Source organism: Podarcis raffonei, chromosome 16 (genome assembly GCF_027172205.1).
Source record: "Podarcis raffonei isolate rPodRaf1 chromosome 16, rPodRaf1.pri, whole genome shotgun sequence".
Taxonomy (NCBI): domain Eukaryota; kingdom Metazoa; phylum Chordata; class Lepidosauria; order Squamata; family Lacertidae; genus Podarcis; species Podarcis raffonei.
In genome coordinates, this window is record NC_070617.1 from 35,317,299 (window position 1) to 35,344,123 (window position 26,825).

General features: G+C 47.7%; 2 protein-coding genes and 1 long non-coding RNA gene across 18 annotated transcripts in view; 2 read left to right on the forward strand and 1 right to left on the reverse strand.

The window, feature by feature from the left end:
• Positions 1-209: 209 nt before the first annotated feature.
• Positions 210-1,511, reverse strand: LOC128403862 (uncharacterized). Its single transcript, XM_053368989.1, has 2 exons — positions 1,244-1,511; positions 210-910 (listed from the first exon to the last, which is right to left on the reverse strand). Exons 1-2 carry the CDS (start codon positions 1,437-1,439, stop codon positions 402-404), a joined length of 705 nt encoding a protein of 234 aa, XP_053224964.1. The 5' UTR covers positions 1,440-1,511; the 3' UTR covers positions 210-401.
• Positions 1,512-2,910: 1,399 nt separating this feature from the next.
• On the forward strand, positions 2,911-3,472 carry LOC128403865 (uncharacterized). Its single transcript, XR_008328015.1, has 2 exons — positions 2,911-3,049; positions 3,116-3,472. It is a non-coding gene; the product is annotated as an uncharacterized LOC128403865 (long non-coding RNA).
• Positions 3,473-9,190: 5,718 nt separating this feature from the next.
• Positions 9,191-26,825, forward strand: part of RIMBP2 (RIMS binding protein 2) — a 281,768-nt gene continuing 264,133 nt past the window's right edge. For 3 of the 16 annotated variants that reach the window (XM_053368973.1, XM_053368974.1, XM_053368975.1), the window contains exon 1: positions 9,194-9,296. In XM_053368973.1, coding sequence (XP_053224948.1) covers positions 9,204-9,296 — 93 coding nt within the window. In that variant the 5' untranslated portion in view covers positions 9,194-9,203. Of the gene's footprint in view, positions 9,297-26,825 lie in introns of all 16 variants that reach the window. The other 13 variants (XM_053368978.1, XM_053368979.1, XM_053368980.1 and 10 more) reach the window with 8 other exon arrangements.

Here is a 26,825-nt window from a genome sequence, read left to right on the forward strand (position 1 = left end):
TAACAGCCCTGCTGTTGTGCATTTTTGAATAATATCTTCTTCTGGTAAGGGTAGTCATGTGTCCTACTTAACACAGGACAGTCCTCTATTTTGAGCGATCCTCTGTTTGAAGAGCTTCCCGGTCTGAGTCTGGCCTTCAGATGTCTTCTAAAAGTCTGGTAGTTGTTCTTCTCTTTGACATCTGGTAGGAGTGCATTCCACAGGGTGGGTGCCACTACCGAGAAGGCCCTCTGCCTGGTTCCCTGTAACTTGGCTTCTCGCAGTGAGGGAACCGCCAGAAGACCCTCGGTGCTGGACCTCAGTGTCCGTGTAGAACGATGGGGGTGGAGACGCTCCTTCAGATATACTGGACCGAGGCCATTTAGGGCTTTAAAGGTCAGCACCAACACTTTGAATTGTGCTCAGAAACGTACTGGGAGCCAATGTAGGTCTTTCAAGACTGGTGTTATATGGTCTCGGTGGCCACTCCCAGTCACCAGTCTAGCTGCCGCATTCTGGATTAGTTGTAGTTTCCGGGTCACCTTCAAAGGTAGCCCCACGTAGAGCGCATTGCAGTAGTCCAAGCGGGAGATAACCAGAGCATGCACCACTCTTGCGAGGCAGTCCGCAGGCAGATAGGGTCTCAGCCTACGTACCAGATGGAGCTGGTAAACAACTGCCCTGGACACAGATTTGACCTGTGCCTCCATGGAAAGCTGTGAGTCCAAAATGACTCCCAGGCTGCACACCTGGTCCTTCAGGGACACAGTTACCCAATTCAGGACCAGGGAATCCTCCACACCTGCCTGCCTCCTGTCCCCCAAAAACAGTACTTCTGTCTTGTCAGGATTCAACCTCAATCTGTTAGCTGCCATCCATCCTCCAGCCGCCTCCAGACACTCACACAGGACCTTCACCGCCTTCACTGGTTCTGATTTAAAAGAGAGGTAGAGCTGGGTATCATCCACATACTGATGAACACCCAGCCCAAACCCCCTGATGATCTCTCACAGCGGCGGCATGTAGATGTTAAAAAGCATGGGGGAGAGGACAGAACCCTGAGGCACCCCACAAGTGAGAGCCCAGGGGTCTGAACACTCATCCCCCACCACCACTTTCTGAACACGGCCCAGGAGGAAGGAGCGGAACCACTGTATGACAGTGCCCCCAGCTCCCAGCCCCTCAAGACGGTCCAGGAGGATGTTATGGTCGATGGTATCAAACGCCGCTGAGAGATCCAGCAGAACTAGGAAACTGCTCTCACCTTTGTCCCTAGCCCGCCGGAGATCATCAACCAGTGCGACCAAGGCAGTTTCAGTCCCATGATGAGGCCTGAATCCCGACTGGAAGGGATCCAAATGGTCCGCTTCTTCCAGGCATGCTTGGAGTTGTTCAGCAACCACTCGCTCAATCACCTTGCCCAAGAATGGAAGATTTGAGACTGGGCGATAGTTGGCCATCGTGGCCGCATCTAAAGATGGTTTTTTAAGAAGCAGTTTAATAACCGCCTCTTTCAGCGGGTCTGGGAAGGCTCCCTCATGGAGGGAAGCATTCACCACCCCACAAACCCATCGCCCAGCCCTTCCCGGCTAGCTTTTATAAGCCAGGATGGGCAAGGATCAAGGAGACAGGTGGTTGGTTTCACTCGTCCAAGCAGCCTGTCCACATCCTCGGAGGTAACAGATTGGAACTGATCCCACACAACTTGACTAGACAGGACTCTAGCACTCTCCCGCCCTGGCCCTGCTCCCACGGTGGAGTCTACCTCTTTCCGAATCTGAGCGACTTTATCTGCAAAAAAACTGCAAAATCATTGCAGGAGATCATGTGGCCCGTATTGGGCCCCGATGGAGCAGGTGGTTCGGCTAAATTGCGAACCACCTGAAAAAGTCTCCTGCTGCTGTTTTCTGCAGATGCAATAGAAGCGGTGAAGAAAGTCTTCTTCGCCGTCGCTACTGCCACTTGATAGGCTCGACATTGAACTCTAACCCGTGTCCGGTCAGCTTCAGAATGAGTTTTCCGCCACCGGCGCTCTAGCCGTCTCAACGATTGTTTCATTGCCCTCCGATCCGTGGAAAACCACGGGGCTGTCCGGGCTTCATGCAATCGGAGAGGGCGCTTCAGAGCCAAACAGTCAATAGCCCTGGTTAACTCCACATTCCAGCGGGCCACCAGGGAATCAGCTGAAAGGCCATCAACATGGGATAAAGCATCCCCTACCACTCTCTAGAAGCCATTTGGATCCATTAAGTGGCGGGGGCTCTGAAGCTGGTTGATGTCTGGCAATGGACCTGGCGAGGCTGCAGCTGGTGGGTGGTTGTTGGAAGAGTTTGCGTTCAGGCTAGTGGATGCCGTGAGGCTATGCTGGCTGAGATGGATGCAAAGTGGTTTGGAAGCCTTGTTTGTTAACAGGCAGCCAAACAGAGGAGGAGTCTGGGGGGACACTGTTGGATGGGGGCCATCCCACTCACCTGTTTGCCTATGCCTTACAGAGATGTCCGGAGCCGGTGAGGTTTTCCCCAAGTCCAGCCTTCAAAGTCATGAAGAGAACCACAGGACATCCCTATTTACATCGGAGAAATGAACGTGAAATACTGGGAGCGAACAATGGACAAGGCAATGGCTGTACGTGAGAGAAGGAGCTTTGAGGGAAGACTGCAGGCGGACATCTGCTGCATTACAAGTGATGGGGCAGTGGGGAGAGAGAAGAAAATGAGGGAGGAAACATTAGGCCACATTAGGCACACCATCCATTGGAAGTGCTATGAAGACGCTTTGAACAGGAATGGCTTGCCCTCAGGGATTCTGGGAAATGTAGGTGGTTAAGGGGACAGAGAGTTGTTAGGCGGGTTAGGCTTAGGCTTAGGATTAGGTTTAGGGTTAGGAGTAGGAGTAGGGGTAGGGGTTAGGGTTAGTAGGGTAGGCATAGGGGTAGGGTTGAGTTGGGGTAGGGTTAGGGTTAGGGTTCCCTTCTTGTCAGGGAACTCTGGGAATTGTAGCTCTAGTTAAGGGTTAATGTGTAGGGTTAGGGTTCCCTTCCTGTCAGGGAACTTTGGGAATTGTAGCTCTGGTTAGGGGGTAGGGGTAGGGTTCCCTTCTTGTCAGGGAACTCTGGGAATAGTAGCTCTAGTTAAAGGTTAAGGGTTAGCGTTAGGGTTAGAGTTAGGGTTAGCGTCAGGGGTAGGGGTAGAGTTCCCTTTTTGCCAGCGAACTCTGGGAATTGTAGCTCTTGGAGGGGAACAGGGGGTCTCCTAACAACTCTCTGCACCCTTTTCAAACTATAGCTCCCAGATTCTTTGGGGGAAGAAGCCATGAGTTTTTAAAGCAGCTTCATAGCACATGAAATGGTGTGGATGTGGCCCTGGCCTCCCTCACCCCACTGCCCCTTATTCTTGAGGAATCGAAAAGATTTCCCCATGCAAATCTCTCAGAAACAATGTGTTTCATCTGGAAAACTATTTAATAAAGATTACTTTTTATTAAAACCTTTGAATGTATTTGAACTGTGTTTGAGTACAGTGGTGCCTTGCAAGACGAAATTAATTCGTTCTGCGAGTTTTTTCGTCTTGCGAATTTTTCATCTTGCGAAGCACGGTTTCCCATAGGAATCACCAAAGTCTTCAAAAACCTCAAAAAAGGCTACCACACCATGTGCTATGAGTTGTTCCTCGAAGTCAAGTCGCAACTGCACCTCTTCAAGCAATGCACCCTGGGTATTAACGGTTTTAAGAAAAAGGAAACAAACAAACTTGCAAGACGTTTTCATCTTGCGAAGCAAGCCCATAGGGAAATTTGTCTTGCGAAGCAACTCAAAAACTGGAAAACTCTTTCGTCTTGCAAGTTTTTCATCTTGCGAGGCATTCGTCTTGCGAGGTACCACTGTACGTCGAGAATGATTTCACTTGAAAGCAATGCCCTTAGCTTATAGAATCATGGAAGAGTTAGACGGGACCACGAGGGTCTTCAAGTCCAGCCCCTGCAGGAATCTTTTGCTCTACGTGGGGCTCAAAGGACGGCCCTGAGATTAAGGGTCTCGTGCTCTACTCAATGAGCTATACGGATTGATCTAAATAGCAAACACCAATTATTTATTTTTTACAATTTACAGTGGTATAAAATAAAGGGTGTAGGAAATGAAATGATTGTTGCCTTTTCATTGTTTAAGGATGTTTTGTTAAGACTTTTGATTCAACACACTTATTTCAATATACAGTTGTACCTTGGTTTTTGAACTTAATCCATTCGGGAAGTCCGTTCTTAAACCAAAGCATTCTTAAACCAAGACATGCTTTCCCATAGCAGCAGGGGACTCAATTTACAAATGGAATACACTCAACAGGAAGCGAAACATGTTCTGCATGCAAGGCAAAGTTCACAAACCAAAACACCTACTTCCGGGTTTGCAGTGTTCTTAATCCAAGTTGTTCATAAACAAAGCTGTTCTTAAACCAAGGTACCACTATATAAGCGTCAATAGACTGACCTTTTAAATAGGAACCAACTCTTTATGTTTCTAAGCAATTTTTAACCTTTCAATTAATTCACCAATTTTATAATGGCTCTTAGTACCATTAAATAATGCCTTACAGTGGTAACTTGGTTTACCACTCTCAGCTACTTTTTGTTATACAGCAAAGCTAATGCATTTTAGGTTTGCATCCTCAAAGAAAGAAATTTGAGAACTCTTGGGGCCTAGTTTGGGGGGGGGGACTACACAGGCCTGGGTGGGGTAACCTGTCCTAGGTGGGGTAACCTGTCCTCTCCCTCTTCAAGGTTAAGAACAGTTTCAGGTTAAGAACGGACCTCTGGAACCAATTAAGTTCTTAAGCAAAGGTACCACTGTAGCTGCTTATGCATTCTCTTGCTCAGCAAGGTCCTGTTGGCACAAAGCATTTTTGCCAGTGTAACAAATATGTCACTAAGAGACCTTAACGTAGTGCAACATTTGGAGCTTTTTTTTCAGCCATTGTGTGCTGGGGCTCCCCCCACCCAATTCTTGCCTTTACATACTTCTGAGAAGCCAAAACCGAACATTTCAAGTACCGTATTTTTTGCTCTAAGATGCACCAGACCACAAGACGCACCTAGTTTTTGGAGGAGGAAAACAAGAAAAAAGATATTCTGAATCTCAGAAGCCAGAACAGCAAGAGGGATCGCTGTGCAGTGAAAGCAGCAATCCCTCTTGCTGTTCTGGCTTCTGGGATAGCTGCGCAGCCTGCATTCACTCTGTAAGACGCTGTGCTGGTCCCGGGGGGAAGGTTACCGTTGGGGTGGTCAAAGTCCGGTCCTGGGTCACGAATCTTGAAACAGTTCACAAAGAGCGAGGCGGGGTCCGAAGCAGGAAGCCGGGCGGGGACAGGAACTCTGGAGGAACAGGACTGGGTGCTGGCCGAAACAGCTCTTCAACGACGTTGCTCCTGCAACCTGGGACTGGGTTGACTGGCCTTTATCTTCTCTGAGGCCAGGGGCGGCCCCGGCCCCCAGGAGACCTGCCTTTCCTGGCCTTAAGGTGAGCACTCCTCCTGGGAGAAACCAGTTCCCTCCGCCTCTCTGCCCTGAGCCTCTGCAGCTCAGGAGAGGCTGGAGGGTTACTGGACCCAGGAAGAGACTCACCTTCCCCTGACAGGGCTGGGAGAGGCGCACCTGTAGGCAATGTGTCCTCAATCACCTCAGGAGCCAGAGTGGATTCATCTGGTGTCTGCTCCTGAGGATCCGGCACAGGTGCAGGCGCTTCAGAATCAAGGCCCTGCCCCAGCTCAGCCGGCCCTGGAGGCGGGGACTCCTGTGCAGGCTGGGGTTCCTCTGGTTCAGCCTCACGCCATCACAGACGCACACACATTTCCCCTTACTTTTTAGGAGGGAAAAAGTGAGTCTTATAGAGCAAAAAATACGGTAAAATCAGAAGCTGATCAGCATGTAAGTCTACACTTTTTTTAGATGTATGACTCCACCTAGCTCCTAGCAGCCCCTAATTTCAATTGGTCAAGCTATGGGGCTGGGCCAGTTTGTTTTTCCTTTTCTTCAAACCATCTCCTGTGTAGTGGCAGCAGGCTTTATGTATGTGTATTTATGTATATGCATGTGTGTGTGTGTGTGTGTGTGTGTACACACACACAGAGAGAATACATAGAAAAATTGTAGGCTGATGAAATACTATCTGATAACATTATTAATATGTAAAAACATCAGCTAAATGAAAAAGAGACACAGAATAAAATGGAAATGGAAATTAAAAACTGAATGTTTTTAAAATGACCTAATCAATATGCACACATTTACTCTCTCTTTATATACTCACCAACAGAGCAATTTCTTTTTCCTCTCATACTAGGGATGGGAGAGAAATTTGATTTGGTTCCCATCTGAAAGTGAATCTAGCAAATTTGCACTTTCTGAAACAATGTGGGAACCAAAACACAGCCATCTTTTGAAAATTGCACTTATCCACATTCTGTGATGCAGCTCTCCAACCAAGCAACACTGGGGGGGGGGGGAGAATGCATACATTAGGGGAATGTGTACATTGAAAAAGACTATTTTAGTGAAACTTGTTGCATGCTTTGTGATTTTAAATCTCTGCTGGGGTTCTCTCACCAGTTGGGGAGTGTTGTTGTTGTTGTTTAGTCGTGTCCGACTCTTCGTGACCCCATGGACCAGAGCACGCCAGGCACTCCTGTCTTCCACTGCCTCCCGCAGTTTGGTCAAACTCATGCTGGTAACCTCGAAAACACTATCCAACCATCTCATCCTCTGTTGTCCCCTTCTCCTTGTGCCCTCCATCTTTCCCAACATCAGGGTCTTTTCCAGGGAGTCTTCTCTTCTCATGAGGTGGCTAAAGTATTGGAGCCTCAGCTTCAGGATCTGTCCTTCAGTGAGCACTCAGGGCTGATTTCCTTAAGAATGGATAGGTTTGATCTTCTTGCAGTCCATGGGACTCTCAAGAGTCTCCTCCAGCACCAGAATTCAAAAGCATCAATTCTTCGGCGATCAGCTTTCTTTATGGTCCAGCTCTCACTTCCATACATCACTACTGGGAAAACCATAGCTTTAACTACACGGACCTTTGTTGGCAAGGTGATGTCTCTGCTTTTTAAGATGCTGTCTAGGTTTGTCATTGCTTTTCTCCCAAGAAGAAGGCGTCTTTTAATTTCGTGGCTGCTGTCACCAATTAGGGTTGCCATATCTTGAAGAGCAATAAAGAGGACAGCCTGAGTTGCTGCCAGCCTGAGCTGGGGAAAGAGGCATGTGGATGTGGGGCCACTGCCGCCACACCCGCACATCTCTTTCCCCAACTTGGACTGGCAGGGACCAACCATAATCCTCCCCCGGAAATGTAGGACAAGGTAGAACTCTTCAATGATATTGATTCAATAATGGTGATAGTATTAACTCTGTTCCCTGCTCTCTTCTATTTTAGCAGGCTGGTAGTCCATCATCTTCCTCCTCATTCAAGCAGCCACCAAGATCAGTGGCTAAAAAAACTCGGCCAAAGAAGAAAACGGACCTGGTCCACAAGCAGACCCCAAAGATGCAGAACATTGCTGGCCAGTCTTGTTCTGACTTTAAGGATGGGCTAGAGATTCACCCTTTTAATGAGGGTGAAAGAGGAGAGCACAAAATATGGTTTGAAGCTCAACATCAAAAAAACGAAGATCATGGCCACTGGTCCCATCACCTCCTGGCAAATAGAAGGGGAAGAAATGGAGGCAGTGAGAGATTTTACTTTCTTGGGCTCCATGATCACTGCAGATGGTGACAGAAGTCACGAAATTAAAAGACGCCTGCTTCTTGGGAGAAGGGCAATGACAGGCCTAGACAGCATCTTGAGAAGCAGAGACATCACCTTGCCAACAAAGGTCCGTATAGAAAAGCTATGGTTTTCCCAGTAGTGATGTATGGAAGTGAGAGCTGGACCATAAAGAAGGCTGATCGCCGAAGAATTGATGCTTTTGAATTATGGTGCTGGAGGAGACTCTTGAGAGTCCCATGGACTGCAAGAAGATCAAACCTCTCCATTCTGAAGGAAATCAGCCCTGAGTGCTCACTGGAAGGACAGATTGTGAAGCTGAGGCTCCAGTACTTTGGCCACCTCATGAGAAGAGAAGACTCCCTGGAAAAGACCCTGATGTTGGGAAAGATGGAGGGCACAAGGAGAAGGGGACGACAGAGGACAAGATGGTTAGACAGTGTTCTCGAGGTTACCAGCATGAGTTTGACCGAACTGCGGGAGGCAGTGGAGGACAGAGGTGCCTGGCGTGCTCTGGTCCATGGGGTCACGAAGAGTCGGACACGACTAAACAACAACAACAACAAGAGATTCACCTGCTTCAAGCTGAGTGTGAGGAGCTCAGGAATAAGCTTGGGTGCTTGAGGGTAAATATGAAACTCATACTTCTGCGATGAACCAAGGGGGAGGGATGTTGATGCTTTTGTTATAAAAGCTCTGGAATCTAATGAGCCGAATGAGCTTTGGTTCCTCTCTCTAGAGCTGAAACCTGGGAAAAGGTGGGAGGTGGGGCCCAAGTAGTAATGGAAAGATAAAGGTAAAGGACCCCTGACAGTTAAGTCCAGTCGTGAACGACTCTGGGGTTGCGGCGCTCATCTCTCTTTACTGGCCGAGGGAGTCAGCGTTTGTCCGCTTCCGCAGACAGTTTTTCCGGGTCCTGTGGCCAACATGACTAAGCCGCTTCTGGTGAACCAGAGCAGCGCACGGAAACACCATTTACCTTCCTGCTGGAGCGGTACCTATTTATCCACTTGCACTTTGACATGCTTTCGAACTGCTAGGTTGGCAGGAGCTGGGACCAAGCAACAGGAGCTCCCCCTGTTGAGGGGATTCAAACCGCCGACCTTCTGATCAGTGAGTCCTAGGCTCTGTGGTTTAGACCACAGCGCCACCCGCGTCCCTAAGTAGTAATGTAAGTACTGTAGGTCTAGTTTTTAGTTCTACCCTTCAGTGCTGTCTCTGTTTCGCTGCACCTCTGCCCAAAGCTGTTTTTCACCTTGCTGCCAACTGTGACAAAATTACAGGTCTTAAATAAGTAACTATGTACATTTATATAATGAATTACATAAATTATGTCATCCTTACATAGTTCCACCCCATTCATTTTAAGTGCAAAGGAAACATAAATATTTAGCAAAAGCTGACCAAGACAACTATTGAAGGGGAATTGTTACAGGAAGGACTGACGGGTCAAAAGCCAAGTGACGTGGAGGAGCTGATGAAGAAGTCTCAGATGGAACTCCTGTGGCTCCAGAGGCAGCTGTCTTTTCTCTCCGATGGGACGCCTGCATGCATTTTGACATCAAGCAAGGTACTATTGCTCTGAGTATAAAATGCAAACAACTTTGATAAGGGTGGATTCATCTTCAGTTTGTGTTCAGAACTGGGATGGGTCAGGCCTTAGCAGCATCCAGGATCTTGGCTTCCAGAATCTGGGGTGGGATAAGGGAATAGTTGTCAGTCCATACAGGCCACAGGCAGGGACATGATCCAAAAGGCACCCAGCATGTATTCCAGGGCACATGAAATATACTTGGAGTCGAGTGTGGATTTCATGCTCTTTATTCAGCTCATAGTAGTGAGGAATGGAAGTTTCCCCAAACTGTCTGCTTTATATACATCATTTACACAATGGGCCCCACGTGATTGGCTAATTCAGGGATTCTCCTGTAGGCCAATCAGGTTGCGTATTCACTTCCACCTGCAGTTGGATTGGGTGGTTCCTGCGGACCAATCAGACTGCTGCATTCTGGATCCTATTGTTCTAGGACCAATCAGACTGCTGCAATTTGGATCCTATTCAACTCAGTACATAACAGTAGACAAACAAACAATGGACGATAGTCCATTAGCACAGTGCTACTCAAAGAGGTGCTCAGCAGACAGATGATGGTACATAAACCTCCAGCTGTTAGTCCCCAGTGACCAGTGGTGCTGAGTTCCACAGGCATTGGAGGGGCTTGTCAAATGTGTGTGATGTCACACGCCTCAGGAGGAGGCTACAAGGCTGATGAGGCCCTCAGTTGCAGTAAGGAGGCTGGCGTGGCCCCCTGCCACAGCGAGAAGGCCCATCGGGGCCCTCTGCCTCTGCAGGGAGGACCTGTGGGGAGGCCTGGTGGGGCCCGGCCCCTCAAGATTGGGGGAGGGGGTTCAGCTCCATCTCCACATACTTTGTGGGGTCTGAGCTGCCCTTAGCCCCATAGAGTTGGTTTGTATGCAAGTGACTCTACCACAGTCCATGTTGGGTGGGGCACTCAGGGACCAAATATGGTACCAGTCCCAAATTTGGGCAGGGGGGAAATGCCCACCCCCCACATCCGAGAGCTTGAGAAGTACTTCATTAAGAAGAGTTTGGATTTGATCTCCCGCTTTATCACTACCTGAAGGAGTCTCAAAGCGGCTAACATTCTCCTTTTCCTTCCTCCCCTACAATAAATACTCTGTGAGGTGAGTGAGGCTGAGAGACTTCAAAGAAGTGTGATTAGCCCAAGGTCACCCCAGCAGCTGCATGTGGAAGAGCGGGGAAGTGAACCTGGTTCACCAGATTACGAGTCTACCGCTCTTAACCACTACACCACACTGGCTCTCATGTGGGGTGCTGCTCCACTAAGGGGACGATGCCTTCAGTCAGCCCCCGCCTGCCTACCCACTTGCAAGGGTCTAGGGGATGAAGCTGGCTGTCAACCTCCTCCTTAGTACTGCCTTTGTAGAAGTCAGAATGGAGGGGAGCAAAGTCAGGATTAGTTGGCTCTGCCTCTTGTTGGTTCCAATTATGCCAGCCATTTATTTATTTATTTTGCTCCGCTTACTGTTGTCCTTGGCCAACGTGTTTAAATAAATATAATATATTGTAGATTATATATTACAGTGGTACCTCGGGTTAAGAACTTAATTCGTTCTGGAGGTCCGTTCTTAACCTGAAATTGTTCTTAACCTGAGGTGCCGCTTTAGCTAATGGGGCCTCCCGCCACCGCCGCACAATTTGTGTTCTCATCCTGAATCAAAGTTCTTAATCCAAGGTACTATTTCTGGGTTATGGGAATCTGTAACCTGAAGCATCTGTAACCTGAAGTGTCTGTAACCCGAGGTACCACTGTATAGCATTACCTTGTGTGTTCAGAAAGTAAAACTAAAATTATTTCGTTTTCTGAAAGCTGTTGATGTGCTTCTTCATCAAACTTGGACTTACCAAGCTCAGTGTTGTCCAGTCACAAACATAGCACAGTAGTACCTTGGTTCTCAAACGGCTTGGCTCCCGAACAAATCGGCTCCCGAACACCTCAAACCCGTAAGTGAGTGTTCCGGTTTGCGAACATTTTTGGGAAGCCAAACACCCGACGCAGCTTCCGACTGAGTACAGGAAGCTCCTGCAGCCAATCGGAAGCTGTGCCTTGGTTATCTGAGTTTTAGAAGACATCTGAAGGCAGCCCTGTTTAGGGAAGTTTTTAATGTTTGGATCTATTTTTAATATTCTGTTGGGAGCTGCTCAGAGTGGCTGGGGAAACCCAGCCAGATGGGCGGGGTATAAATAAATTATTATTATTATTATTATTATTATTATTATTATTATTATTATTATTATTATCATTATCATCATACTGTTTCGGGAGTCGAACGGACTCCTGGAATGGATTAAGTTTGAGATCCAAGGTAGATTTGAATTCCTCACATCCAAAAACGTATTTTTAAGACCCCCTCACTGAAGAAATTTGCAAAAATCACCTCCTAAAATGGCATACTCTGCTGGGAGAGCGAATTCTTCTCCATCAGCACAACCGGACTCCTTCCTCTGCCCCAGCTGCAACAAAACATGTCTCTCTTGCATTTGTCTCTACAGTCACAGCAGGTGCTGCAACCTTCCAGCAGCTTGACTTCACCCCCAAAGGCACACTCCTCCATTGTCTCCCAAGACAAACGGATGCCAACTGATTTGTTTTAATTGATGTTAATACTGTGGGTTTTTTTTTAATTGTTGTAACCCACCATGGGATTTCATGGTGAGGTTTGGGTAAGGAATATAGAGAGACATATATTCATGCTGTGAGTGCCATTGCTTATGTAATCAAAACTGCAGTAACAACACCACAAGAGGGAGACGCAGAGGTTTTTAGAAGTACAGTGTTACCTCGGGTTAAGTACTTAATTCATTCTGGAGGTCCGTTCTTAACCTGAAACTGTTCTTAACCTGAAGCACCATTTAAGCTAATGGGGCCTCCTGCTGCTGCCGTGCCGCCAGAGCACGATTTCTGTTCTCATCCTGAAGCAAAGTTCTTAACCCAAGGTACTATTTCTGTGACCCCTGACCATTAGGTCCAGTCGTGACCGACTCTGGGGTTGCGGCGCTCATCTCGCTTTATTGGCCGAGGGAGCCGGCGTACAGCTTCTGGGTCATGTGGCCAGCATGACTAGGCCACTTCTGGCAAACCAGAGCAGTGCACGGAAACGCCGTTTATCTTCCTACCGGAGGGGTACCTATTTATCTACTTGCACTTTGACGTGCTTTCGAACTGCTAGGTGGACAGGAGCAGGGACCGAGCAACGGGAGCTCACCCCGTTGCGGGGATTTGAACCGCCGACCTTCTGATCGGCAAGCCCTAGGCTCTGTGGTTTAGACCACAGCGCCACCCGCGTCTCAACCCGAGGTACCACTGTATAAATAAATAAGTTCTTGCTGGCCCACCCCCTGCCCCAGGAACTGTTGGCGAAAGGGCGGGTAAGAAATCTAACAAGCGTTGCCATGCAGCCGGCTGTCTCTGTTCTGTGGTGCAAGGGCTCTTCCGCCAGCAGAGAAGCGGGTTCTGACCTTGCGTAGCAGAGGAACCCCATGCAACAGTTGTGCTAACGGAGGCTTGTGGAGCAACAGATTGTGTAATCTATTGTGCAACCAAGTTACCTGCAACCTGCTTATGCATTCTCTTGCACAACAGCAGCAGCAACAACAACAACATCCTGCTAGCGGGAAAACATTTCTGCAGAGGAGGAAATGTACCGCTAAGTGACTTTAACTTAGTGCCTCATTAGATGCATATTATTATTTAAATTGAAAGTGTTTCCATTTATTATTTAAATTGAAAGTGTTTCCATACATCAATTTCTTAACTTCAGGGGTTTATTTTCTCTCTCTCTATACATACATACATACACGCGTGCACACACAGAAGGCAAATGCCTTTTGAAAGGGGATGCTTTTTATTAAATGGAAAAGTCCTTATAACATACATTAGCGACTTATAAAAAGAAGAAGCATCCGCTCAAATGAGGGAGGGAGGAGGCAGGTGCCCAAGGACTGGGGATCCAGGTATAGTCCTGCGCATGTATCCAGTATATTTATTTCCACTGTTCTTCTTCCAGTTGCTAGGCAGCTGCCAGATCACACAGTGAAGGGCTGAAGTTGTGTGTGTGTGTGTTGGCTGCAGTTGTCTTCTGTTAAAAAAAAAAAAAGTGGGGGGAGAAACAGAATGGTTGATTCCAACAGCTAATCTGCCTTTAATACCCTTCTGTATTTGAGTCTCAGGCGCTTCCACTGGGCATGGAGGAGGGAGGCTTTGAAAGAAATATATGTGTGTGCTTATATTTATATACCGTACAAACACACACACACACAGAGTGAAAATATTGCAGCTACAATTCGCACTTCACTGGCCAGACTTGCTTGCAGGCCTTAGCTGACCTGCTGAGGCTGTCCTGCAATAGCCTTTGCGCGGAGGTAAAATAAGATCCACAGCTGCCTTTCTCTCTCTCTCTCTCTCTCCCTCCTTCCTTCCTTCCTTCCCCTCCTCCACCCTCCTGCATTGGAAGCCAGGCCTCCGGGGCCTTGCCTTCAACCTCCGGTCAGTTTCCATCAGCGCCCGCTTGCTCTGGGGCGCGGGGGGCAAATGCTTAGGTGAAGGAGAAACTGGCAGAGGAAGCGAAAGCCATCTTTGCGCGCGCGTGTGCGTGCATAAGTGTGTGTGCGCGCGCGTGTGTGTGAGAGAGAGCGAGAGCGCGTGTGTGCCTCTTTTCTGTGTGCGGTATGCGCGCGCCAAAGCACTGCTGTTTCATAGGTTCTGGCAGCTGCTGCATGGCTGATGATGCTCTCCCCATCGCCTGCCTCTCTGCAGACAGCCACAGAATCATTTTGAGCCTGGACCGCAAGCGGAGTTAATGTGCGCACTGATGCTGCTGCTGCCTCGTCCTCCTCCTCCACCTCCTCCTCCTCCTCCTCTTCTCCGGACCAGCCGGTAGTCCTAAGCCCAGACTGCGGTCTCCTTTTTATTTACTTAATATTTTCGTGCTGGTTTGACTGCTGTTCACATCGCTGTCTGGTTCCCGGTGGCGAGCATCTGTTCCGGCTTATTATGAGGAGTGCTAAATTCTAAGGTAAGGAACGAGACAGCTTTGCTGCCGTCGCTGCGTTCTCCTCCTCCTCCTCTTCTTCATCTCTCCTCTCCTTTCCCCCCCTCCCCAACTTTTCCTTCTCTTTCCTAAAAATAGCTTCGGCTGCTTAACTGGCTTAGAGTAAAACACATCCTCGGCCCTCTCTTGATGGCAGCGTTGTTGGTGCAGGAAGCCCTCCCTGCAAGCAAGCAAACTTTATTATTATGCTGGAATGTGTTGGGGGGGGGGGAAAGGCTTGGATGTCCTTCAGGTCCTCCCTAGAGTGGGGGGGGGGGAGGGAGAAGAGAGAAAGGTTTTTGCTTGAACAGATAGGAGAGTTCATCTCTCATCCTGTGTGCAGAAAATATATATATATAAAAGGGATTAAGCCCTTTTGCTAGATTATTCTGTCCTTCATTCCCTCCATTCCCCCATTGCCCCCCCTGCAATCTATTTGATGTTGGGTTTGGGGGTAGGGTTAACCCTTTCTCGCCTGCCAGGCAGGATCTTGGCCTTCTCTCTTAAGACAAGGCAGACGGGGTCTGCTGGTGGCTGATGATGCTTTGCTGTGCTATGTGGGGCAAAGTTAGTAACCATGCCAGCTACTGTGTCCATCTATCTCTTTCCCCTCCCACACTTTGCCGTCTACCTTTCCTCCTCCTCTTCTTCCATTAACACAGTTCAGCTGCACGGTATCTGATTGCTTCCCTAATCAACACCAGAGTGTCTTGCAAAGCTGCCACTGTCATTATTGCCTCCCTCGGAGATATTGTTAATGAAATTGGCCTTGGCGTTTCCTCTGGTCTCTCTCCGTTTGCACATCCGGTGTGTGTGTGTGTGTGTGTGTGTAAGAGCACTTGTTCTGAGTGGGCTGCGGTTTGGAACTCTTCACGTTCCAGGTTTAAATGGTCAGGGTGTCTCTTTCTGTTCCCTTATGGAAGGTTATAATATACAGTTGCGGCCTTGTGGGTTTCTGTTTGAATGCCGTGCCTGCCTGCTTGTGTGGTGTGTGTGTGTGTGTGTAGCAAGTTGAATTGCAAATGTGCATTAACACCAGCAATTGCCTATATTTATTCATTACGTATATAGTGTCATCGATGCACATCCCCATCGCAACCTTTTCCCTCCTGTGCCTTATTTTCTAGATAGCAAACTGTTGGCAGGGACTCCTGTTTCTGCCTAGTGCAATGCCAGACAAATTAATAATAATTTAGCACATGCTATTTCAGAGAGCTTTTTTTTTTAAAAAAAGCACAGATTCCTCCCAATAATAGCAGCAACAATGTATGGTGATTTGCAGCACAATTCTATGCGTGTTTATTCCAAAGTCAGTCTCTGTGTATTCAGTGGGACTCACTCCCAGGTACGTGTCAGCAGGATTTCAACCATAGCGATCAACATTTTCTTTTTTCTTTTAAAAAGCACAGGTCTCTGCCCTAAGGAGCCTACTGTCTTAATTTTGATACTGTGGGTGGGAATGTAAGGAAGAGGGATAGGAGGGGACAGACCAAGCAAGTGTAGCAAACTAAAAGAAGGAGTGAGTAAGGACTTGACAAGGGATCTCAGATGATGTGTAGACATGGGTGGCATTTAAACAGGAGTTGATATAGTTCACTCCAAATGAGGCAACGTGCACCATCTTTAAGTGATGTCAGAGGAGGTGCACACATTGGCAACATAAACTGGGCGTTGTGTACATTGCCCAGTCTTTGTTGACATGGAGATTGTGTGTGTGTTGACTGGGTGACCGACAAAATCCTCTGTGTGATATGTATGTGATGGCCCTTCTCAATGCCTTCACATGAATGTATATAGTCAACATTCCCTGACCTAGTCATGCGGTTCATCATGGCTGGGATGCTTGCAAAGCAAATAATAGAGTAGAAAGATTGAAGGAAAACCTTTGTGAATTTCACAACCTCTGACTTCTCCCAGTTGTAGCCAAATCATGTTCCCTTGTCTCCTTCTTAAAAACAACAACACCACAAGATCTAAGGGGGAACAGTGAACTCTCTGCCTACCTCTCCCAGTCGTTTGAGCATTGCTGCAAGAGAATGACCCCCTCCTGTACATTACACTATTTCTCTAAATGTTTGTCTTCCAGTGGTATTTATAAAAAGCAAATTTCCAAGTTGTTGGGTTTCTTTCTCTCTCTTTTTTACTTACAAAGATGAAAAAAAAATAACGGGATGGCATGTTTGCTCCCAGATGGTTCAATAAGAAGCAAATGTGCTACTTCTGCATTCCAACATCCTGTCAATGGCTTGCATGTATCTGATTAAGCCATACTCCGAGTAGACCCACTGAGTTAGTTCAGTCCTTCGATTTTCAATGGATCTGTTCTGAGAATGACTTAGACTCAACCCACCGCCAAGTGCTTGGTACTGTATATGTGTGTGTGTTATATTTTATTAACATTATTTCCTAAACTGGATTTAATCAGTTGGTTTAATGGGCTTGGCATTCTTTACTGAGGTTTTTGCTGGTTGCATCCACGTTGGGCCTGGGTTCCTAACTTACTGCAGTGTCTAGAGTGGGCATGATTTGGCTGAAATCAGGAGGAAGTGGGACTTGTGGTTTATGTGAGGGCACCCCTCTACCTGTCCCTGTCTAATTTGAGCACTGGGTGCCCCCTCTTTAAAAACATCTGGTGGCCATGCATACCTCTCTGCTAGCTTTAACCCCACCATATGCACACATCCTCCATCGCAACAGTAGGCTGGGAGCAGCAAAGTAGTGCTTGGTACTGTCTGTTTGCTGATGTGCGTGTTCCCTCGATTTAGGCACCAGTAACTGAATGCAGAAGGGACGCGGGTGGCGCTGTGGGTTAAACCACAGAGCCTAGGACTTGCTGATCAGAAGGTCGGCGGTTCGAATCCCCGTGACGGGGTGAGCTCCTGTTGCTCGGTCCCAGCTCCTGCCAACCTAGCAGTTCAAAAGCATGAAGTGCAAGTAGATAAATAGGTACCGCTCAGGCGGGAAAGTAAACGGCATTTCCGTTCACTGCTCTGGTTTGCCAGAAGCGGCTTAGTCATGCTGGCCACATGACCCGGAAGCTGTATGCCGGCTCCCTCGGCCAATAAAGCGAGATGAGCGCCGCAACCCCAGAGTCGGCCACGACTGGACCTAATGGTCAGGGTCCCTTTACCTTTACCTTTAACTGAATGCAGAATGACCCCCACTCCCACCTCACGGGGCTGTCTCTGCCATGCAGAAGGGCGAAGCAGCCTGTTTCAGGCAGCAGCATTGAATGGGGGGCGGGGAGTAGTTGAAGACAGGGATTAGTGTTTGAATGGTGCAGCAAGACTTTTGAAAGACCATAGCAGAGGAAGTGGTGGACCATTCATACTTTGGGCAGGAAAATGTCTTGGGGCTGGCACTGGCTATCCCCATGCTTCCCTGCGAAAAATCAAATCAAATCCAGCAGCCTTCTTGATTTCATGAGGCCCAGTTCAGAACGCTCACTCCTAAGGTGTGATTGGAAACCTTTTTCTTTCCAAGTGTGGATTCTGACTGCATCTGGCAGAAAGAGGGGCAGGTCCTTAGAGCAGCCTCCTAATGTTATTTGCTGCTGCTGCTGTTTTTTTTTTTTAAAAAAGCAAAGCTATTAATCTCAATGTTTTACTAACTGCATCAAGTGGCCACAGAAAGGAAGTGTTAAGGCTGTGATCGATAATATAGAAAGCTAAATACGGACTGAGTAGCAGGCGAGGAAAATATGTATATATATACGATCCACCTTAAGAAGCACAGAAACACCATGCCAGAGAAGAGAAGGGAAAGGAGGCTTCATGATAAATGGTGGAGAAGGAGCTTCCTGTAAAAATAGGTAAACTCATCCTTCCTGATTCACACATGCATGGATATTGCTCGGTTTCCCATTTCTCATGAGTTGTGATTGAATTGTGGCTGAATGAACATACGATGATGGCCTCTGTAGGAAAAGCTTTGTTTGAGGCAATCATGGGAGCTCCATAGCCAGTTTTTAATCTCTGATGCCTCATTCATGCCTACAAATCCCTGCTAGATGCCGCATGGCACCAGATGATTGTGTGCATGTGTGAACCATATTTCCTTGGTGTCATGGTTTGTGGGAGATGAAGAAGGAATTATAAGGAAGACCCATTCATGGAGCGTAAACCGTAGCTAGTCCACGCAATGCAGGAATTATCAAGTGATAAATGTGAAGAGTCCTTGTTGTCAACAGCTCTCAGCATTTCAGTCTTTGAATGAGGTTGATGATGAAGGAGTTGCCCAGCTACCTTAGGGTTGGCATGGTAGGCAAATAATTTCCCTGTGACAGAGCACAGGCGTAGGCAACGTGATGTCCTCCAGAAAATTTTGGACTGCAACTCTCTCATTCCTGACCACTGTCCGTGTGGCTGGGGCTGGCGGAGTTTGAGCTCAACAACAACTTGCCTTATACCAAGCCAGATCGTTTGCCCATCACCTGGCTCAATATTGTCTACACCGACCAGCTGTGGCTCTTCAGGGTTTCAGGCACGGATCTCTCCCAGCCCTACCTGGAGATGCTGGGGATGGAACCTGTGACCTTCTGCATGCAGAGCAGATGCTGTACCACTGAGCTATGGCCCTTGGATTGGCTGCAGAAGAAGATAGTGTGGGACTTGAATGCTTTGCTCGATGGTGTGCTTGTGGGTGACTCTCCCATTTCTCACCCTAACCAACCTCACAGGATTGTTGTAAAGGTAAACGGTAACACATAAAGCATATACCACACTTAGCAAGTTGGAGGGAGACCTGGTTTACTATTGTTACTATTATTATCATTGTTGTTGTTATTAATAATTATTGTAGCACTGTCTAAGAACTGTAGTCTCTTCTTGCACCAGTTCAAATCATAGCAGAATTTTAGAATTTGCACCTGATATTTAGCACTGTCACATTTCACTTTATAATCTGACACAGAAGCATCCCTCTGTGACAAATTATAAAGTTGAATCTTGAATGCCAACCTGTAAAAAACATTCTATTCTCCCTGTTCAAAACAACAACAACAACAACACACTTATTCCAACAACATAAATGAGTTGGAATATTTTGTGGCGGGAGAGGGAAATCATGTTAGCCGAAGTTACTTTAGAATTCTCTCTTCTCCTATACTTAAGCATACAGGGTTGTTGTGCAAGAATGCTTTCTGCTCATGTAACAGAAATCCCTTTTTCTTTTCTCCCGCTGCAAGTGAATGCAGTCCCCAGATTTGCTCTGGGATTTCTGCAACACTCTGCAGCAAATTTGGGGGCAGTTTGGAGGGTGCACAAGTAAAGGAATAGGAGACATGTTCTGTTGTGCAATAGCAATGTGAATTAGCTGGATTCATCCCATATGCAGTACTGTACAGAATACAGAATATTTGAGGCTTGGGATACCTTTCAGTGACTGAATTAAAAACAGTGTGTGTTATTTCCAGTGAGGGGGCCTGCAGCTAGAAGTCCCCAAGCCCGGCTCCATGAGAGAGGCTGCATGCCCGCCTTCTCCAAGTTAACAACCTAGAAGAGTGGTTCCCAAGGGGTCTGGCACACCACACTGGTGTGGCAGGAGAGTTTGGCATGAGTGGTGGGAAGATCCAAGAACCACCAATATTATATTTGGGAATGATTTGTGTTATTATGTAACTGCATTGGTTTATACTTTCTGAGTGTCCCATGATCATATTATAAAGTAGTTGTGTTCTGTGTTACAAATCAAGCACTGCTAGGAGTTCTTTCTTTCTGTTTTCCAATGTATTTCTTATCAAGAAAAGATTTTGTGTCCCGCAAGCAAATATTTATTCCGGAAGTGTGGCCCAGAGAAAAAAGTTTGAGAACCACAGATCTAGGACCTGAAGAGTTCTGCAGGAAATGGTATCTGTGGCCATACTATATGCTGGCAGGTCATTTTAGTGAGTAAAGGTAAAGGGACCCTGACCATGAGGTCCAGTCGTGGCTGACTCTGGGGTTGCGGCACTCATCTTGCTTTATTGGTCGAGGGAGCCGGCGTACAGCTTCCGGGTCATGTGGCCAGCATGACTAAGCCGCTTCTGGTGAACCAGAGCAGTGCACGGAAACGCCGTTTACCTTCCCGCCAGAGCGGTACCTATTTATCTACTTGCACCTTGACATGCTTTTGAGCTGCTAGGTTGGCAGGAGCTGGGACCGAGCAACTGGAGCTCACCCCATTGCGGGGATTCGAACCCCCAACCTTCTGATCAGCAAGTCCTAGGCTCTGTGGTTTAACCCACAGCGCCACCCGCGTCCCTCATTTTAGTGAGTAACCTCTCTCAAATTTGGCCAGGGAAGTTAATAAGGCCTGGGATTTATGTTTCACATCCACACAATACATTTAAAGTTCCCAAAGAATCTTGGGAACTGTAGCTTGCTAGGTGCGTGCAGAACAGTAGCTCTGTGATGGGTTGACTGAAGTTCCCAGGGTTCTTTCAGGGAGTGTGTGCTTTAAATGTATGGTATGGATGTACCCAAGTGTTCAAGGTGCTTTGTGCTTTCCGCAAAGCAGCTTGGTAATCCTGGAAGGCAGTTCAGCGTTACTATACCCAGGCTGCAGTTGACAGGGAGCAAAGGTTGAGAGATGAGAGCCTTGCCTACAGCCAGCTGGCAAGAGCCAGAAATGTAGATCTTACACAAATGTAGATGTGTGAACAGTCCCCTGGTGGTTTCTTCCATTTGCTGAAAAGCAGCTGCAAGAGGCTGCCAGTTTTAGCAGAAGAATGCCAGAGGAGAAGGGCTGCTTGACCCCTTCCCCTTTTGACTGTTTTTCTCCCCAAACCTTTCCAAGGCAGCAAATGGGTAGAAGAAGGCTGAATCACCCCTCCCAAACACCCCTCTTCCTATATATATCATTTTTATCAAATCTCCAAAAATATTCCAAAACATTCATCATAATATACAAAAGAAGAATTTCAACATGAATTTATTCTTGACTTCCCACCCCTGCTTTCTGATGTTTGTTTCTTTTTTACTTCTTTTTATTAGCTATTTTACAATACATAGGGATGTGGGTGGCGCTGTGGGTTAAGCCACAGAGCCTAGGACTTGCTGATCAGAAGGTTGGCGGTTCGAATCCCCGCGATGGGGTGAGCTCCCTTTGCTCGGTCCCTGCTCCTGCCAACCTAGCAGTTTGAAAGCACGTCAAAGTGCAAGTAGATAAATAGGTACCACTCTGGTGGAAAGGTAAACGGCGTTTCCGTGCGCTGCTCTGGTTTGCCAGAAGTGGCTTAGCCATGCTGGCCACATGACCCGGAAGCTGTACGCCAGCTCCCTTGGCCAATAAAGCGAGATGAGCGCCGCAACCCCAGAGTCGGTCACGACTGGACCTAATGGTCAAGGGTCCCTTTACCTTTACCTTTTACAATACATATGTTTTTATTATCTGAACTTCACTATCATTTGATCTTCCAGTAATCCACTGCTTATATTTCAAATCCTGCCTGGGACTTCATGTATGGGTGATACTTTGATAGATTATCCACCAATGGGCTCCATTTCTCTTTCCGTTCCCATTCTTCATTCCTAACTTCCTAGTGCATCAAGAGCCCTTCTCATTTGTTCTGAGTAGTAGGAGTTCGTGGCTGTAGTGAATAATATTTGAGCCAGGGGACTTCGGAGCTCAAACACTTTCCCAACTTTGAGTTGCTCCCCAGTGTGGTGTAGTGGTTAAGAGTGGTAGTCTCATAATCTGGTGAACCGGGTTCGCGTCTCCGCTCCTCCACATGCAGCTGCTGGGGGACCTTGGGCTAGTCACACTTCTCTGAAGTCTCTCAGCCCCACTCACCTCACAGAGTGTTTGTTGTGGGGGAGGAAGGGAAAGGAGAATGTTAGCCGCTTTGAGACTCCTTAAAGGGAGTGAAAGGCGGGATATAAAATCCAAACTCTTCTTCCTCTCAGCCTCAGGTAGCTGAATTCTGACAAACGTAAATCAGCAGAAAACCCAAAGAAAAATTTGTCCCTCTTCTGAACCTGTCCTAAAATAGCTCCTGACCCGGGATTTCGTGTGTTTTCCTGGGAGCTGCATTCTTCCCTCCTTCCCTGCCTACCCCTTTTCTACTTGCCTCTTCAGCTTTGAGCAGCACACTTCTGGTTTTCTGAGCATGCTTTTTTAAAAAAAGATGTTTTGCCTTACATTTCTATGTTTAGTGCTCTCATTCAAGAATTGTGATCAAACGATATACGTGCAAAATGTGATGCTCCCACTTGTTTGTTTTTATTGGTTGTGGTAGTTCCAATCCCAGCTTTATTTTCTGTCTTTAATAAGGTAAAGGTAAAGGTACCCCTGCCTGTACAGACTCTAGGGTTGTGCGCCCATCTAACTCAAGAGGCCGGGGGCCAGCGCTGTCCGCAGACACTTCCGGGTCACGTGGCCAGCATGACATCGCTGCTCTGGCGAGCCAGAGCCGCACACGGAAACGCCGTTTACCTTCCCGCTAGTAAGCGGTCCCTATTTATCTACTTGCACCCAGGGGTGCTTTCGAACTGATAGGTTGGCAGGCGCTGGGACCGAACAACGGGAGCGCACCCCGCCGCGGGGATTCGAACCGCCGACCTTTCAATCGGCAAGCCCTAGGTGCTGAGGCTTTTACCCACAGCGCCACCCGCGTCCCTTCTGTCTTTAATAGTAAGTATTAAATAATATGTCCTTTTGTATATGTCAAATGAGTGTCTGATTACCTGGTTTTCTGATTCTCTGACTCTCTGCCATGGTTCAGGAGTGGATGCTGGTAATCTTTGCCAATATGGCTGCCCTGGCTGAGCCCAAAATTTGGCACCCCCATGTGGATCTCCAGTGATGGAGCGTCTCAATACAGTATTGCACCCTCTCGATTCGGTGCCCTGTGTGGGAGAACTGCCTGCTCCGCCCTAAATCCAGAGCTTCGTGGGTAGGTGAAGGCAACAGGAAGATTGGACTATTGACTATAGTTAGAAGGAAAGGGAAAACACTGATTTTACTCCCATGAGTAAAATCTGAGACAGAAATCAGTGGCAGAAGAACCCTCTCCGGCACTCCACTGAGGGGTGGAGCAAACCGCCCAGTGGCACACGTGCGATGTCCGTATGGACTGCGCACAAGTGGCATCCCATACGGACTGCACATGTGCGGCAGCTCGTACAATCGCTGTGTGAGGGGCAGCCCATACAGATGCTTGTATGGATGGCGCACATGAGCAGCAGCCATACTGAGTGCGCCCTTGGCCACTCTACAGCTGGGGGGAGGCAGTGGGCCATCTTGTCACTCCCCCCTCAGTGGTACCCGGGGCGACCTGCCCCCTCCACCCCCCACTCGTATGCTCCTGGCAGAAATCAAAAGTGGGAATACCCAGGCCTGGATATAATAAAAAATGGGGCAAAGAGGTATTTATAGGAAAGTGTAGCTGGGCCCTCTGTCAGTTTCCAGCTCACATTGTTGTCGTGCTTTCAGCTGCAGCAGGGAGGTTTCCACATAACTTCTGTCTAGGCTTCTGCTCCATCTCTGGAGTCTCCTTCCCTTGGCCTCAACACTAGAGGCCTCCTCCTCTGGTCAAAGAAAGGTCCCAAACTGTCTTCTTCCAGGCCACCCACCATCCACATTTGCCACACCCAGCACTGCAACCAGCAGAATCTCTCAGGAGTTGCCTGGCTTCTCGTGAGACCTCCTAGACTTCCTGTAGGCGGGATGGCATCTCTGCTGCCATGGCAATGAGGCTACAGCTCATCCTTTCACTCCCAGGTTCCCCTGATGAAGGAACACCGGGCTTCATAAAGGGCTGCACATGCATTTGTGTAGACATTTCGGTTTTGCTCCCACTCAAGATGGAGGATGGATGCAGTGCAGCAGCTGCAAGGGTGAGGGGCGTGCAGCTAACTGGGTATTTTGCTGTAGGTGAAGCCTCCTGAAGGGCACCACTGAGGCTCCCAGCTTGTGTTTGTATGTACGGAAATGTGCATGGGGGGTGGCAAACTGGATCTTTGACCCGGGTGAAATGAAGCCTGGTTTCGCTCCTGGATGGATGGCTTCTGGCTCAGACCCACATGGGTAGTAAGGGCATAATACAGACCCTCCAAGTGCCCCTATTTTCTAGGGATGTCCCTGATTTCGAGAAGCTGTCCCGGTTTCTGATTTGATCCCGGAATGTCCCAGTTTTCCTTAGGATGCCCTTGTTTTCATTGGAGAAATGTTGGAGGGTATGGAGTTATCCCCCCGCCCTCGAGTTGTCTGAAGGCAATCCTGTATAGGGAAGTTTTTTTTAATGTTTAATATTTTATTATGTTTTTTATGCCCAGAGTGGCTGGGGCAACCCAGTAAGATGTGTGTAAATAGTAAAATTATCATTATGGAATGGGACGTCCCTATTTTCATCGGAGTAATGTTGGAGAGTATGATATTAGTTTTCATATGTGTTCAGTTACAAGTCCGTTTGAAAATCTGCATTAAAGAAACAACAACCCAGCAGGAAAATCTTGTCTAGTTGATAACCATATTTTCTGGCAACATACGCATTTCAAAGAATACCTCCAGACGGGCAGGGTATAAATATAATAATAATAATATAATAATAATAATAATAATGATAAATAGATTGCAAAACCTATTTTGGTGTATCTTTGCGCCCCAAGCTGCATCAGAATATTCAGAAAGTATGAAAGCCAGGGGCTTACTATCTTCCAATGTGCACAATAGTTTGGAAGGTGTGGATCAAGTTAAATTCAATGAATCTGAATACACAGAGGCAAAATTCCTCAAGCATCCCTTACTAAAAATTATGAATGGGTAGGAGTGATGTTGGTTGCATGCGACAGTATCCTGAGCAAGAGTATCTTTCCCCTCCTCAGGCTGTAGCAGGTAGACTTGTTCAATTGACACCTGTCTTGGCGCCAGCTTGCTTTGCTTAGCACCTTGCGTGATTGTATTGTGTTGATATGTCCCGAGCAGGAAAGAAAACAAACATGGGTGCTGAGACATTAGCTTGTGAGCAGCAGCAGCAGCAAGCAGAGGACAGAATGTTTTCTCAAATACAAATACCTTTGTCAGTAAGATGGTTGGTGATCTTTTGAGATGGAGAAGGGGGAAAAAACCAGGTCTCCCTGACCTATAAGGATGTGGGTCAGTGTTGTGAGAGAACGCAAAGCTTTGCAGCCCAGGAAGAGCTAACACATGACACTTTGATTAACCGATAAGCTGCAATACCTTGACTTCCATGCTGTGGACTTGGCAGCCCTGAGAGGGCATTGCATTACACTTGATTACTTGCAAAGGCTTTGTATTGGTAGGGTTTCCAAGTGGAAGGCCATATTTGTTTATTTGAAGTATTTGTACCCTGCTCTCCAGCCAAAAAGCCTTGAAGCGTGCGTTACATGCAATCAGCTAAAACAAGACAGTCTCTGTATGCAGGCTTCTAAGCTAAAATAGATAAACAAGTGTCCCACAAGGGGAAAGGGACAAGGAGAGAAGAGGAAAAAAGCAAACTCAGACACCAATTCTTAAGCAGTAGTTCCTCTGGTGAGCAGCTGATGTACAGAGGTAGGAGGTGCCTAAAGGTAAAGGTACCCCTGCCCGTACGGGCCAGTCTTGCCAGACTCTAGGGTTGTGCGCTCATCTCACTCTATAGGCCGGGAGCCAGCGCTGTCCGCAGACACTTCCGGGTCACGTGGCCAGCGTGACAAGCTGCATCTGGCGAGCCAGCGCAGCACACAGAACGCTGTTTACCTTCCTGCTGGTAAGCGGTCCCTATTTATCTACTTGCACCCAAAGGTGCTTTCGAACTGCTAGGTTGGCAGGCGCTGGGACAGAACGACGGGAGTGCACCCCGCCGCGGGGATTCGAACCGCCGACCTTTCGATCGGCAAGTCCTAGGCGCTGAGGCTTTAACCCACAGCGCCACCCGTGTCCTAGGAGGTGCCTACCTGACTGCTTTTTATTCCTCCCTGATGCAATGGCTGCTGCCAGGTGACAGTTGAGTAAAAGGTGGGCTGGTGGTGTTAGGCTGATTTCGGTACAAAACGATGACTGAAATGTTGTTGCTCTTTATGTCCTTTATAAAGAGCTAAAGGACAAGCAAGGGACGCAGGTGGCGCTGTGGTCTAAACCACTGAGCCTCTTGGGCTTGCTGATCAGAAGGTCAGCGGTTCAAATCTCTGTGACGGGGTGAGCTCCCCTTGTTTTGTCTCAGCTCCTGCCAACCTAGCAGTTCGAAAGCACACCAGTGTGAGTAGATAAGTAGGTGCTGCTGCAGCGGGAAGGTAAATGGCATTTCCGTGCGCTTTGGTTTCCATCACGGTGTTCCTTTGCGCCAGAAGTGATTTAAGTCATGCTGGCCAGATGACCCGGAAAGCTGTCTGTGGACAAACACCGGCTCCCTTGGCCTGAAAGCGAAATGAGCACCGCAACCCTATAGTCACCTTTGACTGAACTTAACCATCCAGGGGTCCTTTACCTTTTACCTTTCAATATGAAGAAAGCTCATTGCTATCTATAGATGGCTACAGGTATAGCTATA

What these genes read in the sequence shown, in the direction of transcription:
- LOC128403862 (XM_053368989.1), bottom strand. Translation starts at nt 1,439, where the DNA reads ATGGCCAACTATCGCCCAGTCTCAAATCTTCCATTCTTGGGCAAGGTG. An exon ending in CCGGCGGGCTAGGGACAAAG is followed by an intron (nt 911 to 1,243) that starts GTGAGAGCAGTT and finishes CTTTTAAATCAG; the next exon opens with AACCAGTGAAGGCGGTGAAG.